At 39.4% G+C, this 18,499-nt stretch overlaps 1 protein-coding gene across 1 annotated transcript; it reads left to right on the plus strand.

Moving 5' to 3' along the window:
* The first annotated feature begins 59 nt into the window (after positions 1 to 59).
* On the plus strand, positions 60 to 17,437 carry MCM8 (minichromosome maintenance 8 homologous recombination repair factor). The gene is made up of 18 exons (XM_074579186.1): positions 60 to 436; positions 1,227 to 1,301; positions 1,803 to 1,885; positions 2,069 to 2,218; positions 2,930 to 3,033; positions 5,023 to 5,221; positions 6,654 to 6,739; positions 8,231 to 8,382; positions 9,274 to 9,472; positions 10,255 to 10,285; positions 10,537 to 10,677; positions 11,452 to 11,593; positions 12,207 to 12,402; positions 12,657 to 12,870; positions 13,815 to 14,024; positions 14,581 to 14,657; positions 15,156 to 15,345; positions 16,645 to 17,437. Exons 1-18 carry the CDS (start codon positions 295 to 297, stop codon positions 16,735 to 16,737), a joined length of 2,484 nt encoding a protein of 827 aa, XP_074435287.1. The 5' UTR covers positions 60 to 294; the 3' UTR covers positions 16,738 to 17,437.
* Positions 17,438 to 18,499: the final 1,062 nt, after the last annotated feature.

An 18,499-nucleotide genomic window follows, 5' to 3' on the forward strand; every position in this document is an offset into this window, starting at 1 on the left:
CGCCAGCCAATGGCAAGGCCGGCGGGGGACAGGAGCGGCGGGAGAGTGGACCAATGAGAGGTGGCGGTCCCGCCTCCTGCTCCATGGCGACGCTCTCGGGATTGGCTGCAGCGCCCGGAAGTGAGGCGTCGGCGGCAAAATGGAAAGCTGAAGGGAGCGAGGGTGTCTCCCCTCTCTCTCCTTAAGGCCGCCTATGCTAGCCCCGTAGGCATATAATCCTGATTTAATTTCAGATATCTTCTGGTAAAGTTATTGGTTTTTTAGCTGTGTTTGTCACCGAGGCCCCAAAGCGAGATGAGCAGGGACGTGAGAGGCGGCAGAGGGGCTGCCCGGGGAAGAGGCCCTCAGGGGTGGCGAGGCGGATGGCGAGGCGGGTGGCGAGGCGGATGGCGAGGCGGAGGACAGAAGGGACAGTGGAGCAGAATGCCCGAACCTGGTGAGCAGCCCCTGTTTTCTGAGGCCTCAATGTTTTTATTTATACCTACTTTTACACTAGGCAATTGAGCTGTTTGTTTCCCGGTGCTGTCCCTAAACAAAGGTTCTTCACCTGGTGTGCAAAGCCCAATCAACACACTGATTGGAGATATTTGTCCTTATTCCAATTCTGCAGAATTGTGTGCTGGGCATTTAGCAGCAACCAGCACAGCATACGCTTCTGACAGTCCAATATTTCTGATAAGATGCAGCTGATTGGTGAGCTACAGTTTCTTCACCATCCCTTATCATACATATGCATTTAAGTTAATGTTTTAACGTTCTGGGAGCTCCCCTTAATAGCATCCTTAGCATTTACAAGAGGATGTGTATTTTAGTATTATAATCTCCTAAAGCTCCTCTTGGGCACGCTCTCATCTAGACTCCCTTCCAAAGACTACATCTTGTCATTTTATACTTACATCAGAGACTGGGAGTGCGCTGTCCCCATGGGCCTTATTCACCTTCAGTAATCTCTTGAGGAGGTAATCCTTCAACAATTCAGTTTCTTTGATCTAAATTTCAGTTAATTTTTTCTACATCGAGTCCAGGTGCAAAAGGCACAATTAAATTTCAATTTCAGGAGTTCAGCTAAAGTTCAAAGTTCTATTGCAAGTTTATACAAAGCACTTATGTAACTTTTTAACCACATTCTTTTGACTCACTGGTGGTCAAAAGAATCATTGAGAATAAAACTCGCAAAGTTTTAGTATCCATATTTTTTTAAACCCCATTTTATTTTTTTTTTCCAGTAAGATCTCGACTAGTTCAGTCAACGTTGGACCAATTTATTCCCTATAAGGGCTGGAAACTTTATTTCTCTGAAGGTATTTTTAGACCAAAATTATATGTAGCAAGTATTCCATTTTTTTCTAGAACTGCTTATAAGTAGAGGGAATAAGTTCAACAGAAAGCAACTGAAATTCATACTTGTTATATAGAAACATGAATACAATAGAGATTTCAATCTTGTGGCACACTGTAGTCTCTATGGTCTCCAAACCTTGGAAAGGGATCTTGAATAGTGTGAAATATGATCTTTCTTAAACCTGTTCAAGTAGCCCCATAAAACCTGCAGTGTATCAAAGACTGGAATATACATACCTCTACTGTACTTTTGATCCTGTGTGCTTGTCTTGTGTCATCTTAGACAAAGTTTTATTTTGTAACAGGTTTTATAATAGAACAATACTGTGGTAGTGTAGAGATCTATCATCTTCCTCAGTTTTGCAATAGAGAAAAATAATGGAAGATAAATTCCTTGTTTGTGTTATTTTGTGAAATTGAATTAATTATGTCAATTACTAATGCAATGCGTTTCTAATTAGCTTATGCTGACAAGTCTCCTTTTGTCCAGAAGACTCAAGCCTTTGAGAAGTTTTTCATGGAACGCATTGAGCTTTATGATAAGGTAAAAGCAAAACAAAACACCTATCCCCCAACCAACCTATTGTTGATAAAATAACATTACAGATTTTATGTATTTTTTCAATGCAAAATAATTTCCATCATAGATATGAAACTTTTATTATGTGATTTGGTTGTGTTGTGTTCATAATTTGAAGTGTATTTTATAACTTAAAACATTTCACAGGATGAAATAGAAAGAAAAGGAAGTATTCTTGTGGATTATAAGGAACTAATACAAGACAAAGAATTGACTAAATCAATACCAAATATATCTACTGAATTAAGGGATATGCCTCAGAAAATACTGCACTGTATGGGTCTGGCAATTCATCAGGTAAATGTTCTAGTACATAGAAGCATAACCCCCACAAAAAATCAGTGGGACGTAGAGGTAATTATCTTATAAAACCCCAATCTGTTTTCCTGTCTTACAGAAATTTACTGTTTATTCAAAACTCAAACTGTTCCATCCCTCCACCATTTCTGTATGGCCTACAAAATCCTGTTTTGAAAATGCTTTGTCTTAGTGCATTTTGCTTATTCAAAGCAGCTGATTAAAACTAAGTGTGGTTCTAGCACTTACATAACAGGGAGTTCAAATTCCTGTTTTATTAATGTACTGCGAATTACACGTGCTGTGTCACACCTCACGCAGCTGGTGGGTGAATGGCGAGCAGATTCAAGAATTCCTGGCTCTGTTCAATGTCTCTAAGTCGCAGTTCACTGCTTCTTGATAGACAATTTCTCAGATGTTTGTGCTTTAGTCAAGCTACCGCACATTGCCTAACATTAAAGATTATTGTATACATTGGGTTTTTTTCTAATTAAAGAAGCAAACACAACGAATGTGTTGATTTTAAATTTACATTAAAATGCAGCTTAAAGCTCTTCAGAAGCAGAAAAACACTGTTTAATGTGGGACAGCAGAGGGCTTTTTAGATTTCAGCAGTGGGTCTGATCATAAGGGATGGTAATCAAATTCAATAGCCAATCGAATCCATGGTGCATAATATTACATTTGTGCCTGCCTGTCTGTTCTGTCTAGGTGTTAACAAAGGACCTTGAAAGGCATGCTGCAGAGCTGCAGGTGCAGGAAGGATTACCGCTTGATGGAGAACCTATCATAAATGTGCCTCTCATTCATGCTAGGTAATGGGTGTTGAGCATTTGTTTTGTTTTCAGGAGGATTTATTTGCCTAATGCTGTCTAATCATTGTCCGTGTCTGTGTGTGATGCTGAAGCTTACTTATTTTATTGAGAGATTTGACTCTGAAGCTGTTTCCAGAAGAACAGTCTACATTTTGCTTTTTTCCTTCACCATGACAAAATCTAGACTGTCATTCTGAAGACAAAAACAACATGAAACCTGCGTATAAGCTGAAGAAAAGCTTATAAATTGAAAAGTAACTTATAAGTAGAGCAACTATTCTGTGAAAGGTGTGTTGATTTAAACCAGAGAAATATATTTAAACAACTTCTGTTTACTGAAGAAGTTGGGAAGGCAATACGATCTAGCCTTTTGTTAGCAAAAGGCTCGTCTTCATAAAGAAGTTTATTTGAAAAGTGTGGACCTAAATTATAGCAGGTGTATGAGTTGTAGTTTAGGTTCACGCTTGTAAACTGGAAGTGGTTTATGAGGATGTGTTATTTCATATTAGCTTAAATCTATTAAATGACTACTGGTATGAAAAGTCTCAAGAATATTAATTCTAATTAAACAAACTTTAACTTGAAACAAAGAAGCTGAGGCTACACTTATTCTGAACGAGCATGTACTTTAAAGAATCATAATTACTGTTATTTTTAAAATGTGACTTCCTTTGAGTTCTTAATGAAACATGCCCTTAGCACAATTTTTTTTTCTTTGTCAGAAGTAATGGCATCTCAGACTTCAGGCATCTGAGGGGGACTAGGAGTATAAGCCCTATTTGAGTTTGGTTTGGGGTTTTTTGTTTTGTTTTTTTTTTTCCTGCTGGAGTTGGTTTGGTATGGGAAATCAGCATGTTTGGGCAGCTGGATTTAATTTGGGTGTTTGTCATGCTATATATTTTTAAGTTTTGCATTGTTATAAAACTGCACCCTTATAATTACACAGTAAAATGTGTTTAGGAAAAACCTGTGGCCAAAAAAGGTGTACACAAGCTCTCAGATTCTAAGGGAGAGTTACGGACTGTTATCCTGTAGAAGAAAGTATTCGATAAGTCAAAAAAAAATAATTGTGCTTCTAAAATGGTTCTGCAGCATAGACAAGGTTGAAGTATGAGATGGTGGTGTTCAGGGTCCTAAGCAGAGGAAAACCCTGGATTTCAGGAGCCAGACTTCTCATTGGTGCCCAGTGACAGGACAAGGGACAGTGGGTACAAATTAAAACACTGAAAATTCCATGTGAACACAAGAAAATGCTATTTTGCTGTGAGAGAGGTTGTGCGGTCTCCACCTGCAAGCATATTCAAAACTCAACTGGACGTGTACCTGAGTGACCTGCTCTAGCTGACCCTGCGGGAGCAGGAGGGTTGGACTGGACATCATGAGGTCCATTCCATGATAAACGATTCTGTTCAAAGTTTATTATTCTTAATTATTTGACGAGGTATTCTTTGTTGTCCTTAACAAGGTGCAGTGTGTTGTACTTGATGACAGGTTCTTATGTGTTCGAAACACAAAAGCTCACTCTTCCTGTTGGAGCATATGCATAATAAATCTTTGAATCTTTTGTGTTGCAAGTCTAAACTCTGGTCTTAATCTGAAATAATTCAAAGAGGTGGTTATAGATGACTATAGAATAATTTCTGTTGTATCGCTAGTCTTTGTTGTTTACAGGAGGGAGGTGTCACTACATAAACAAACTGTACAGCTGTTGAGGTGTATACACTTGCAGAATATTAAATGTTATGCTGCTTTCTAGAACAGGAATCAGAGACTGCTATGAGTCCACAGACAAAATATTTCTAATCATTGCTCTGGCTTACTGTTAATCATTGGTGTGTAAATCTTTTTGTTGTTGGGTATGGGACTTTTTTTCTTTGTCTGTGTTTGTGGGGCGTTTGTGGCTGTGTTTGTGGGGTGTTTTTGGGTTTTTTTTGTTCTGCATTTAAGTATGGTAAGCTTTCAAAATGTTAATGCTTAACTTTTGTGTAGGGTGTACAACTATGATCCGCTAACTCAGCTGAAAAACGTTCGGGCCAACTGCTATGGAAAATATATTGCCTTACGTGGTACCGTTGTGCGTGTCAGTAACATTAAGCCTCTCTGCACTAAGCTAGCTTTCGTTTGTGGCACATGTGGAGATGTTCAGAGTGTGCCTCTACCTGATGCAAAGTACACCCTTCCAACTAAGGTAAGGTAAAACGATTTAACTTAATACTTTTTCCGTTATCTCTAGTGATTTGAGAAAAAGCAGCACCACTGGCTTTAAAAAAAAATAATAAATCTAATCTTTAAAGCTAGGTTAAACAACTGACACATCAGAAAAAATTAAACTTACCATGCAACTTTGTGTTACTGAATACCCTCGTTATTTGAAAAATGTATATCCTGCTGAAACAAAAGCAGTGTGTAGAAACTCCCTCAAATCTAGGAAAAACAATAAACCTCTTTTCATTTCCATTTCACTGGTTATGTTTAAAAAGCCTCCTCCACCTTGCTGCAGTGGTTTTCTATGCTTAGACTGTGGGTTTTTTGTGGGTTTTGTTTACAACTTTCTATTTTAATTTCAGTGTTTTTAATCTGGATTTAAAAAGTCATTAGACAAAGGAAAGTGCTCAGTTCATTTATGTTACCTAATGTGCTCAAGTGAAAAAATTATCTCCTCTGGAACATCTGCAAGTATTAATAATAATAAAAAAAAAACCAAACCAAAACCCCAACAACACCAACACAACACCAAAACCCCAACAACACCAACACAACACCAAAACCCCAACAACACCAACACAACACCAAAACCCCAACAACACCAACACAACACCAAAACCCCAACAACACCAACACAACACCAAAACCCCAACAACACCAAAACCCCAACAACACCAACAACAAAACCAAACCAAAACCCCAACAACACCAACAACAAAACCAAACCAAAACCCCAACAACACCAACAACAAAACCAAACCAAAACCCCAACAACACCAACAACAAAACCAAACCAAAACCCCAACAACAACAACAACAAAACCAAACCAAAACCCCAACAACAACAAAACCAAACCAAAACCCCAACAACAACAACACCAAACCAAAACCCCAACAACAACAACACCAAACCAAAACCCCAACAACAACAACACCAAACCAAAACCCCAACAACAACAACACCAAACCAAAACCCCAACAACAACAACAAAACCCCAACAACAACAAAACCACCAAAAAACCCCACCCAAACAAAAAACCCCAACCCAAACACCAAACAAACAAAAAATAAACAACCTCCCAAACCAACAAATAAACAAAATCACCCACTGCCTCCCCTTCCCCCCCAACACCCAAAAACTCACAACAGTTCGCCCAGGGGATCATACAATTCAGCTGTATTTGCTCTAACAACTATGAGTCAGGGTTCAGCTATCTGCGCTTGATAGCTCTTCAATAATTATGTACGTGCTAATTTGTAGTCCTAATTTAGCTAGCTTTTTTTCTGAAATGGTTTTAGTCAATCACATTGCTTTGCTGTCTTCTTTTTTTTTTTTTTTTTAAACCAAATAAGGCAATTCCAAATTATGATTTTAAAAAAGGTTGTAAATGAATTAGAATTACTGTTGTTACAGTGCCTTGTTCCCGAGTGCCGTGGCCGGTCCTTCACAGCTGACAGAAGCTCTCCTTTAACCACTACAGTGGACTGGCAGTCTGTTAAGTAAGCGCATCGTCCCTTCTGCACAAAAATGTAATGCAACAGGGTAATCAGAAAGTGACAGGATGGCTCGTTCCATGTTACACTGTGTAATTTTAATAATCTTATGCTTTTGTGGCAAGCACTCTTCAAAATTTGTATTACAAAGCAGTTGTTTTATCTGAGCACTAGTATACTTTGTATATTAAACCTACCTTGGAAACTCCTCCTACCATGACTGAGTTCTTTGAGAAATGTTCGGTTTGTGGTCTTTGCAGTTTTTCTAATTGCATCTATTATTTAATTATTTCCTTTAATGAGCTGAAAGTCAGCTAGAAAAGCCCTATTAAATTACATTGGTCAGCTGTCACAGTTGAATGAAATAAAAGTAAACTTGAGGTTTAAAAATCTTGGTTTGACGTGATATTGTGTCCCCCAGTCCTTAAGTTACATTCAGTAGAAGGAAATGGTGCTGCGCCTGCCCATTTTTCTACTTTCTATGTCTAATCAGCGAGTAGGTATGCCTAACATTTCTGATGCCTTTGCTGTGGGGGGACAAGTTACTGTTTCTACAGAAATTAACAATGTTAAAGTGTGGGAATGTGGAGGGTGGATCAGGTTTTCATCATTTCCATCCTAGTATCCGTTATCAGCACTATGGCCGTCCTACTGTTGCCCCACAATATGCATTCAGAAGAGTTTGATGTGTTTCTTGTCCATCCCGTTAGCTTACTGCAGTACGGGTGTTAGCTTGGAAAAAATAGGAGTCTGCTTACTTTTTCCTACTTCTTACATTCATATTCTGTAAGTTCACGTGCTCTGTATCAGAAGTCTTATTGTACCAAATAGCATCTAAATATGTTTTTCTTGATTAATGTTCTGTAATAAAAGTCATTTAAAAATTAATTAAAAAAAACAGCACTGATGTTCTTGTCAGCAGCTCTAGATGGTGCTGTTTATTGCAGCTTCTTAAGAAAAGCTTGACTCTGAGCTTCAAGGAAAACTACGAGAGCTCTAAGTGCAGAGCCAAAACTGGAACCTTTTAAAGAACTTGTTAGTTGCTAGCCTTTTACAACTATACAAAGAGTGAGCTGCTGTTCTTGGTATGGTCTGAGGAATTTCTTGGGCTTTGCTATGGTTAAAATGCCAATTAAGCACTTATCAGAGCTATAATGTCTGACATCTTGATTTTTGTGTATGAGGTCCATCTTATTTCACGTGCTGGAATTGTTTCTACATGAACATGCTCATCAGTGCTAGAAGACACGAATTTCAACAGTGTTTATTATTTCTGGAGCTCATAATTGCTGTCTTTCTGGGTTTAATGCATAATGTATACCCATTTATTAAAATCAGAACTGAAAAAGCTTGTTTCTCCAAATTCAGCACTGCTGTTGCTAGTGTTTATCAGGGCATTTCTGCTGTCCTCCTTTTCAATTTGGAAAGGATTGGTTGGAAGCACGCAGCCGTCAATCTTGTACGCTGTAATTAATTGGAAATCCTTGTGTCTTGCAGGGTGCAAGAGCTCATGTCAGATGATCAGCGAGAAGCAGGCCGAATCCCTCGCACAATCGAATGTGAACTGGTTCAAGATCTTGTGGACAGCTGTGTCCCAGGAGATATGGTCACAATTACAGGGATAGTTAAGGTGTCGAGTACTGAGGAAGGTAAAATACATCATTTGAGAACACCTTTTTCTAATGATTACACAAGAACAACAGCCATCCCCCTTAATGTGAGCTCTCCAAGTTGTAAATGCATGAAGTGTATATTTTTTCAGAAGTTCACAGAGTTTTATAATGAGGAGTCATTTTGAAGAAACCCAATGAGCACTGTCTGTAACGTCTACTGATAGGGGCTTTCGCAACCCACTGGTGTAGACACAACTACGGTCCTGAATGTGAAATGCCAGTCTGACATCTGATGTTTTAGTATGTCAGCTGATAGGAAAGCCATCTCTGGACCACTGATGTAAGGGGGTCATCCTTATTTCCTAAAGTCCTTCCGAGAGACTTCTTTTTTTTTTTTTTCTTTTTTTCATTTTCTTTTCTCCAACATTAGGCTGTAATAGAATATATTGCAGAGAACTGCAGTACCGATGTACTCTGAGATCACATTCTCTGCTCAGTAATCATTGGAGAATATAGAAAATGATGAATTATTAAGCTATGTGTTTAGTTCTTCTGCACCATGGATTTTTTTTTCATGTAAGTATTGAGTGAAAACATTTTTATATTCAACCTACATTTGACTAGAATAATGTAATAATTTAAAATTCCTGGAAAACTTCATTTATTCTGGGAGAAAATTCTCTCTAGACACACACACCCTCTTAATCCAGCAAAATACTTCATTGTGTACCTACATTGAGGGAACTTAAAGAAACTTAGTTACTTTTTATCAACTTTTGAAAATGTAGGTGTTCAAGTGCCTATATATGAACATTTTGCACGTGGCTGTATTGAATATTTCTTAACTAACCTCTGTCATTTGTAAATAACATCAGTACTTCATGATGTAAAAAGTATTCCTTCATCCTTTCTCAATTTTTCTAATAGGAGCTTCTAAAAATAAGAATGACAAGTGTATGTTCTTGTTGTACATTGAGGCAAATTCTGTCAGCAACAGTAAAGGCCAAAAACTGAAGAATTTTGATGATGAGACTTTTCAAAGATCGTTCATGGAGTTTTCACTTAAAGACCTCTATGCTGTTCAAGAAATTCAAGCTGAGGAAAATCTGTTCAGGCTTATCGTGAAGTAAGTTGTGTCAGACCTAGAGGGAGTCTAGGATTAGACTTCTGAATCGACATAACCAACGTCAGACAGATGTGAGAGCTAATCTTAAAGCTGTGAAATGTCCAGGGCTTGTGCAACAGATACCACAGAGATTTAACAAACGTTAGTGAGCAAGAAGCTTGGGAGGAAGTGAAAGTATTGCAGTGGGGATGTTAACGCTCTAGGAGGCATTTAAGGATATGGGGAATTTAGGAGTGTTTCAGCTCAACCCCGAGATGGAAAGCCATGGGTAAAAAGGGCAATTAATTAATTTTGCTCCTCACTGAGAAAATTCAACTCTCAAACACTATTTTTACTTTTCTACAGCAGAGAAAAGAGGTGGAAGAACTGAGCAGAGGGTATGAAAGACCCTCAGTTCAGACCAAGAAGTAATCTTCTAGCTGGGGTGTCCCTCAGGTCCTCCCAGTGGAGGCAAAGAAGACAAAACCAGCACCTTTAAAGGGAGGGTTACTTGATAATGATAAGAACGAGTGCAGAAACCACTGGGAAACAGGTTCTCGTCTGTGTTTGTGCAAACTCAAATGAAAGGGTTTTTTTATCATTTCAAGCATACCTGGTTATCTGAAAATTTAGAGAAATTTGATGCTGCTTTTACATTTAAACTGATTCTGCTGTAAATTCTGCAACAACTAACAAAAGACATATAGAAGTTTTCTGTGATAAGGGAGATGGAGCAAGTGATTATTTAATAGTAATACAAGATTTATATTCCACTTATGTTATAGTGTTCCTTGTTTTTTCAGCTCTCTTTGTCCTGCAATCTACGGCCATGAGGTAAGTAATTTAACAGCTCAGCTTGCAAATTCAGTTTGAAGTGTTTATGCCACAGTAAACTCCTAAAGGATTTATAACATTTCTCTGGGGTGAGGGGAATGGGCAGTGGCTATATTTACAGATGACTGGGTGTCACACACCTGTAAGTTCAGCCATCCAGAAGGAAAGGGTTATTACAGCCAATGGTAGGGAGCTGTCGGTATCAGTCACCATGATCAAATACTCATTAGTGTTGGTATGTTCCACTACAGATTGTAAAGGCAGGTTTGGCCCTCGCGTTATTTGGAGGATGTCAGAAGTTTGTAGATGACAAGAACAGAATCCCGGTGCGAGGAGATCCACATGTTCTGGTTGTTGGAGATCCAGGATTAGGAAAAAGTCAAATGTTGCAAGTATGGGTTGGTTTATTTCTATTGTCTGAGAAAACCAAAGCTGTGTCGGAGATGGAGTTTTTTCGTTTGTTTGCTTGTTTTTTTATTTATTCAGTGCTCAGTGCCTGTCACATACCTGGTACCGAACAAATATGCTTTGGGTGTTATCTTTTAAATAAAATAGAGGCACCAGTAACTCTACAGATTTACTGGGAAAGCCCAGCTATAACTGTATTCTGGGCAAATTTAACTGCAGCGTGTCTGTGTTCAAGCTTACTATGCTTTGCTAGTTCCTGTTTCAAACTGTAAGCTGCTTTCTGGATATAGAGGCCTGGAGAAGACGAGGACTGTCCTTTATGCCCTCGCTGTGGGTAGAACTATGTGTGTTCCTCTGAAGCAGCTTGTGTTGGGCACTAGGACAAGATGTTAGTCTAAAGAGACCTTGGGGTCTCAAGATACAGAAATTATATATCTGCAGTTCTGTGGTGGATAGCATGTCCCCAAGCATTTCAACATACTTTGAAACGTAAGTGCTATGCTCAAGGTCTTAGTAGCTTTGATAACACAGGAGACATTGCTGTGCAACAAGTATTGTGACCAAGTTATTCCTACTATTCCTGTGACTAAAGTTTTGCAGAAGTAGATCTTTTGGGGTTGCAAGGCGTTATAACTTTACTGTCGGGCCACACTAAGTAGAAAGAAACAAATTTGGGTTTACGTTTAATTGTTTCTCTAGAATAAGGCTTACGAAATTCTTCACCTTGGGTAGGGAAAAATTATTTATTTCTCTTCTAGGCAGTATGTAACGTTGCTCCTCGTGGTGTGTATGTTTGTGGTAATACTTCCACCAGCTCTGGCCTGACTGTTACACTGTCTAGAGATGGGGCTTCTGGAGATTTTGCCTTGGAAGCTGGTGCTTTAGTGCTTGGAGATCAAGGTAATACCTGTAATGCTACAAGTTTTGTGTGACCGCGTGTGGGGTATGCTGCTGAGTCTAAGATTAACTACAATGTTTGCATAATTGGGGACTAAAAATGTAAATTTGAAATATGATATTGGCTTTCCACACCTTGGGAAGTTCTGAGCTTTTCCAGTTACTTCTCTGGAGGTGCTTCCTGCTTCCCTAGGGCTTAGGATGTGTGTGAAACTGGAGTTCTGCAATTCATATACCACCCTTACTGTGTCAAAGCACTAGGATTTTCTTATTGAGAAATCTCTGACTCAAGGGCAGCTGCTGGACTCTTACTGTTTTTGAAAAATAGCTGGCTTATGAGATTTGTCATCTATGTCTATTTTTAAAAAGCTTGTATTGTCATCTTAATGTGTAATCACGACATTGATTCCGCAAGCCAGGCCAGCTTCTTAATTGTTCAGCTGTGGCACCATGAAAGGAAAACAAACCTTGCTGAAATGGAGACTTGGTCCGATGTCTCCTGCAGTCGCCAGGACTCTAGATTGGGCTTCTGATGTAGCACTGGATTGTAGCATACGCTTGTCCATGAGCTAACGTGTTTTCTAATAAGTCTTTGTCCTGTGTTAATTGCTTCTAGGAATTTGTGGAATAGATGAATTTGATAAGATGGGAAACCAGCATCAGGCTTTGTTGGAAGCCATGGAACAGCAAAGCATCAGCCTTGCCAAGGCTGGCATTGTTTGCAGTTTGCCAGCTCGGACGTCTATTGTTGCTGCGGCAAACCCAGTTGGAGGACATTATAACAAAGCCAAAACAGTGTCTGAGAACTTAAAGTGAGCACTTTCTAAAATGCTGTTTATGTAGCTCACGTTCGGGAGCAGGTGCTTTTGGCAGTCTTGTTTTTGCATGTAATTGCTTTCTAGTTCCCTGGGGCTTGAACACAAACTTACTGTAGTAATTTTTTTTGTGGCTTTCGAGAGAGAAATTGCTGTTCTACTTTATTCTGAATGAGTGGGATGGGAGCAGAGTTGCTCTAATTTTTTCACTTCTTGATGAGCACTGTGTGGTTTTGTTGTCTTTGCTCTAGAATGGGGAGCGCTTTATTGTCGAGATTTGATCTGGTTTTCATTTTGCTGGACACCCCAAATGAAGATCATGATCACTTGCTGTCTGAGCATGTGATGGCAATCCGAGCGGGAAAGCCGGCAGCATGCAGCAGCGCTGTTGTGACTCGTACCAACACGCAGGATCGCTCTGTTCTCGAAGTTGTTTCAGATCGACCGCTGCTTGAAAGACTAAAGGTAGGACTTGTCCCGTGACTGTTGCTATGCCCCTTCCCATGGTGTTCCTTGCACTGGGACCTGGCAGCCCCAACCTGCTGGATGTCCTGTCTCCCACTCCCATTCTTCTCTTGATAATTGCCTCTGAATTAAGAGAGCAAGCATTTAAAGCTCCAGCCACTGGTTTCTACCAATCGTCTGTTGTAGCTAACATTATCCACCCTGCTGGAGCTGCTAAAGATGTGTCTCAAGCCATCTTCATCTCCACACAGAATAGAATTTATTAGCTGAGCTGGTTGGTTTTTTTTTTGGTTGCAGTAATGAGAAGATACTTTGCATGAGATACTCTAAAGCAAAATCGCTGTGTTATATTTCAATAGAGAGCTACAGAACTAGACTTGATATAATAATTTGATATTACACAATGTGCTGTGAAGTATTGAATCGGAATAAAGCAGCGTGTAAACAAATCCTTGGGCATCTGCAGCTCACGACAGATTTGGGGATTATAGGAGAGGAAGCATATTTCTTATTAAACTTAAGTGATCAGTTTGAGGGCTGATATTGTCAAATGCCAGGTCTTGGGAGGAATATTCCCTACTGGAGCTAAATGCATGCACTTTTGGAAATGGGGTGTCAGCAGTGGTGGTTTAATCTTCTTTGGAGATATATCTTATAATAATTAGGAAATTGGATTTTCTCTTTTTGAGAAAGAATTCTTGATATAGTTAAACCATGTTTGGCACTTATAATTTGCAAATGAGAAGCTTCAGCTGCTTTTTCTGAAATGGCTGAGTGTGTTTGATTACATGTCTAAGCAGTGTATGGACTTTTTACGTACACAGTTCATACATGAAGCACTACAGTGAGGATTTCACCAGATAAGGCATAGAAGATGAAGATTTTATGATAAAACTTGTGTTGTCTTGACAGACAGAAATCTAAGCTCTTTGTAACTGGGTTAGATCTTACCAGGAGAAAACTTTGATGCCATTCCACACCAGCTGCTGAGGAAGTATGTTGGATATGCTCGCCAGTACGTTCACCCAAATTTATCTCCAGAAGCTGCTCAGGTCCTGCAGGAATTCTACCTTGAGCTCCGGAAACAGAACCAAGGAGTAGACAGCACACCAATCACCACGAGGCAGCTGGAGTCACTGATTCGACTTACGGAGGTAAATGCAAGTTGTAATACTTCAGGGACTGAAAGCAAAGAGATTATTCCTAAACGACTACTGATATCCTGTAACTTTTGACAGCTTATTCACTGCTAGAAATCAGTGAGAATGCAAGAGATTTGCAAATGCTTAAGAGCTACTGTTCCTTAAAGCGTCTTATAAAGTAAAACACGCTTGAGAGGGTGGAAAGAGAATCTATCACATTCTCACAAAAGGAAAAAAAGTAGGTGCAGGCAGAGACAAGCTGCTGCCCATCTTGTTTTCCTTAATGCTATGCATTAATAACACTATTTGTGACTTGCTGCTTCCCAAGAATACACTATTAAAAAGCAAATAAACTCCAAGCTACAGCCTAATAATGCAAGTATGCAGGAGATGACACTGGAAAGCTATCCAAAAAAAAAAAAAAAGAAATCTTCCTCTAAATCCTGTAATCCTGTTCCATCTCTGCTCCTAAAATTTGTGCTTGTTGTAGAGCAATGGTAGCCTTTTCTCACATCAGCTGTAATATATTTTAAATATAACTTTGTGGGGTTTTTTGTTTTGTTTTAAGGCACGATCAAGGCTGGAATTAAGGGAGAAATCTACCAAGGAAGATGCTGAGGATGTAATAGAAATAATGAAATATAGGTAATACACACTGCTTTAAGTAAAGCATCACAGTGCTATTCATTCAAAGCTTTTTTTTTTAATACAGATATGCAAACAGGGTGAAGAAATGACTTTACCAAGTTTAGGCCCATGATACCAATATTCAGATTTGTTAGCTCTTCTTCAAAGTCTGACAGCAGCCCTAAGTTGAATACAATTGCTTAGGCCTTTGAGTTGTATCACTGTCGCAGTTATGTGTCTCCATGCACAGGAACTTAGACATGAGGTGCTGCCAAAAATGGTTGGGGTTTTTTTTTTTCTCTCATGTGATTACTCTCTGTTGTTGCAGTTGAACAATTTAAGTTTAAAAGTGATTTGGACGGGTGCTTAGTCTAGGTTCCCTAGATAGTGACTTTCTGACTAGGGGATAGTTTCCTAGGTGGCTTCTAAAAGCTTTCTCAAGCAGTTGTGCTTCAGGAAGCAAATTCATGTACTCTTGCCTTTACCTCCTGTTGATCTTTTTTTATATATTTTTAGCATGCTGGGAACCTACTCCGATGAGTTTGGAAAACTGGACTTTGAACGTTCACAGCATGGGTCGGGGATGAGTAATCGGTCACAAGCAAAAAGATTTGTTTCTGCCCTTAACAGTATCGCAGAGAGAACTTACAACAATCTCTTTGACTTGCAACAGCTTCGACAGATTGCCAAGGAGCTACAAATACGAGTAAGTTTGGAAATCAAGCATTTCTTCAACAACAAACTACGAGACCCATCAAAATTATTCATTGTGAAATGGAAAGTGGAAAAGGCATCTGTTGTGCCTCTCTGCAACGAACAGAAATAAGCAGTGTTTGCTGCTCTTGGGCCGAACACTCTTCCTGAGTTGCCTTTGTGAGCTTTACTAATCTTACTAGCTGTTTGACAGGAACAACCCCTTGCACTAGTATGGGCTGGTTCTGCTTCTGAAGCTGGTCCTTAACAAGATTGTGCTTTGTTTCATGAAAGGCAATTTTGGTCTCAGTATACTTTACTTATTCTGGCTCCCCAGGGGACACACCTATTTTAATTCCCAAATTTCGGCTGTTGTGGTGTCCATGTCCTATTTCTGCTTGGCCTTCTCTGGCCCAGATACACCTTTTAGGTTTTCATTCCTGCTTCGAGCGTCCTAATATTGTAACTTGATAGGAACTTCATGTAGGACAGATGGCCACAAATGTGATTTATCCTGTAACTGATTTGCATTCTGTACTTGTGGGGGACTTGAACCAAACAAAAATATCGATAGCTAATTCTACTTTTTGCTTCATTGTAAACAGCTTAAAATGCCAATTTAAAACTTCAAACTGAATTTCAGTGTAATGAGTGAAAAATTGTGATAATGAATTTCTCTTTATGGCACTTACTATGGGCAATAATCCAGTTCTTTCTGTTACCTGGTTAACCTACTTTGGCCTGCTGGGGCGAGATGGCTTCAGTTGCCAAACTTCTTCAAATCTTGACCGTACATAAGACTGGATTTGGTGTGAATCCTGTCTGACATGACATTTTATTGCCAGCTCTCTTCTCGCGTGATCATTCATTCAGCGACTAATTACCTGCAGCTAATTCAATTAATTCTAATTTTCCCTTTATAGATAGAGTATTTTTTGCCCATTCAAAGTTCTATACCTGCAACAAATACTTGGAAATCAGTGAGAGTTGTAGAAATTGAACTTTTCTTTGGTAGATACTTGCGTTTCAGAACTTAGATTTATACATATGTAACTCTGCATGCTTTCTGCATGTCAGAAAGTGGAGAACACTTGTTCTGTGTAACACCACAGTAACAGCAGTGTGTAAGTAAAACACGAAAGGGTGCAACCAACTAGGCACCTCCGAGTAGGTCAGCCATTTGCTAAGGAAACTAACCTGTTCTTAGCTCGCTTTATTTCACTAAGTTCCTTCAAACTGTTTATGTTGCATTACATCAGATAAAACGTCGTTCTTCCTATTTGATATTTGTGTCTGTCTTTTCTTTTTCCAGGTATCCGATTTTGAAAGCTTTATTGGATCCCTAAATGATCAGGGTTATCTTTTGAAAAAAGGGTCAAGAATTTATCAGCTTCAGACTATGTGAAAAGAGCCGCTGTGATGAACTTCCTTGAGACACAATGGTTATGTCTGGGGTGGAACCGATGGACCTGCGGCAGTGAAGCAGCTGAAACCGCAGCCTGCCGTGGCAGCCGATGTGCTGCTGGCACTGTTGCTCACTGGGGTGGGAGATGCCCTTCCAAAAGCTAGTGGTGCCCACGGGCTTGCTTTTCATTGTCATAGGACAAGCTGGACTCATCCTATAGATGTGCTAGCCCAAACCTGCTGGTCTTAGCCCGCTGTAAGACTGGCATGTTCCTCATCATCCTTGAGGAGCAGGAAGCGTCATTTTTATACTGACGCTATCACAGTGCCATAACAGATTTTAGGTTAGTGGTGTTGGACCCACAAATCTAAAACCAGACATCTTTCATGAGAAGATGACGAGTTGTGTTTTTTAGCACCGTAGTTCATTTGAGCAATTTAAAGTATAGAAATGTTTCAAAAAAAGTTGGGAACCTTCAAGTTGAGACAACACAGTTTTGTAGCTGTAAGAAGCGATACCATATTGACACTGCCTTGATTTTCTGCTTTGCAGCTTTGTATTTATCGGTCTTTGTAGTTGAGATTGTATTTGAAATGAAAGTCAGATTTAAGAAAATATACTTAGTACAATATTTAATTTGTAAAGCAAGAACTGTATTTTATTTATGTCTTTCATTAAACTTTATATATGAGAAATCTGTGATTTGTTCAAGAGTGTTATACAGTAACAGTGAACACTGGCGTGGGCGTTAACAGCCATTAGAAGATACATAACACAAACATGTTACGTATGTCTCTCTGTAACTCTGTTCCTGCCACAGAAGAATGTGTGTTCTGCAAAAGTAAAAAGTGGGGAATGTTTCCTGACTTTTCTGAAATCAGAATCATGGTCTAGTGCAATAAAACAGCCAAGGAGAAGCTTTCTGTGTAAGTATTAAAAACCAAACAACCAACCTCTCCCCTTTCTCCCAAAGAATTTAAAAAAAAATCAAGAATGCATTGCTGATACTTCGTTTTCCCCTTATTTTTAAGGGTATGATATGATACATACATTATAAGACATGAACGTAAGCTTCATGATTTCTGCCTTTTTTTATTGACACAAAGATCTGATCTACAACATGGCTTCCGCAGTAACTTTTGTATGAAAATAGGAGCTTTACAGCTTTGAAAGCACATACAACACTGCTTGATGCTGCCTCAGTGTGAATCTACTTCAAAATACTTGAAACTGAAAACTAGTTTGACAGATGAGATGCTTAAGACAAAACTAAGAAATTATAGCTCTGTACATGAACTCTTGAAGTGGCAAGCAGCCTGCTCTTTCCAGGTTTTGTTTGCTCATTATGGTAACTGTGGTTCATGGCTTTTTTTAATGTATGAACTGTCAGTCTGCGTGGCTGTGCAGTGGTCATGGAATCACAGAATTGTTTTGGTCGGAAAAGACCTTTAAGATCGAGTTCAACTGCTAATCCAACACTGCCAAGTTACCACTAAACCATGTCCCTCAGCACCACATCTACACGTCTTTTAAATATCTCCAGGGATGGTGACTCAACCACTTCCCTGGGCAGCCTGTTCTAATGTTTGGTAATCCTTTCGGTGAATAAATTTTTCCTAATATCCAAACCAAACCTCCCCTGGCACAATTTGAGGCCATTTCCTCTTCTCCTATCACCTGTTACGTGGGAGAAGAGACCGACCCCCACCTGGCTACACCCTCCTTTCAGGTAGCTGTAGAGAGCGATAAGGTCTCCCCTCAG

This window comes from Larus michahellis, chromosome 3, assembly GCF_964199755.1.
Source record: "Larus michahellis chromosome 3, bLarMic1.1, whole genome shotgun sequence".
Taxonomy (NCBI): Eukaryota; Metazoa; Chordata; class Aves; order Charadriiformes; family Laridae; genus Larus; species Larus michahellis.

Excerpts from the sequence above, each read along its gene's own strand:
- MCM8 (XM_074579186.1), top strand. The coding sequence starts at position 295 with ATGAGCAGGGACGTGAGAGGCGGCAGAGGGGCTGCCCGGGGAAGAGGC. Across the intron at positions 2,219-2,929 it reads TGGGTCTGGCAATTCATCAG|GTGTTAACAAAGGACCTTGA; the intron begins GTAAATGTTCTA and ends TGTTCTGTCTAG. Across the intron at positions 14,658-15,155 it reads ATAGAAATAATGAAATATAG|CATGCTGGGAACCTACTCCG; the intron begins GTAATACACACT and ends ATATATTTTTAG.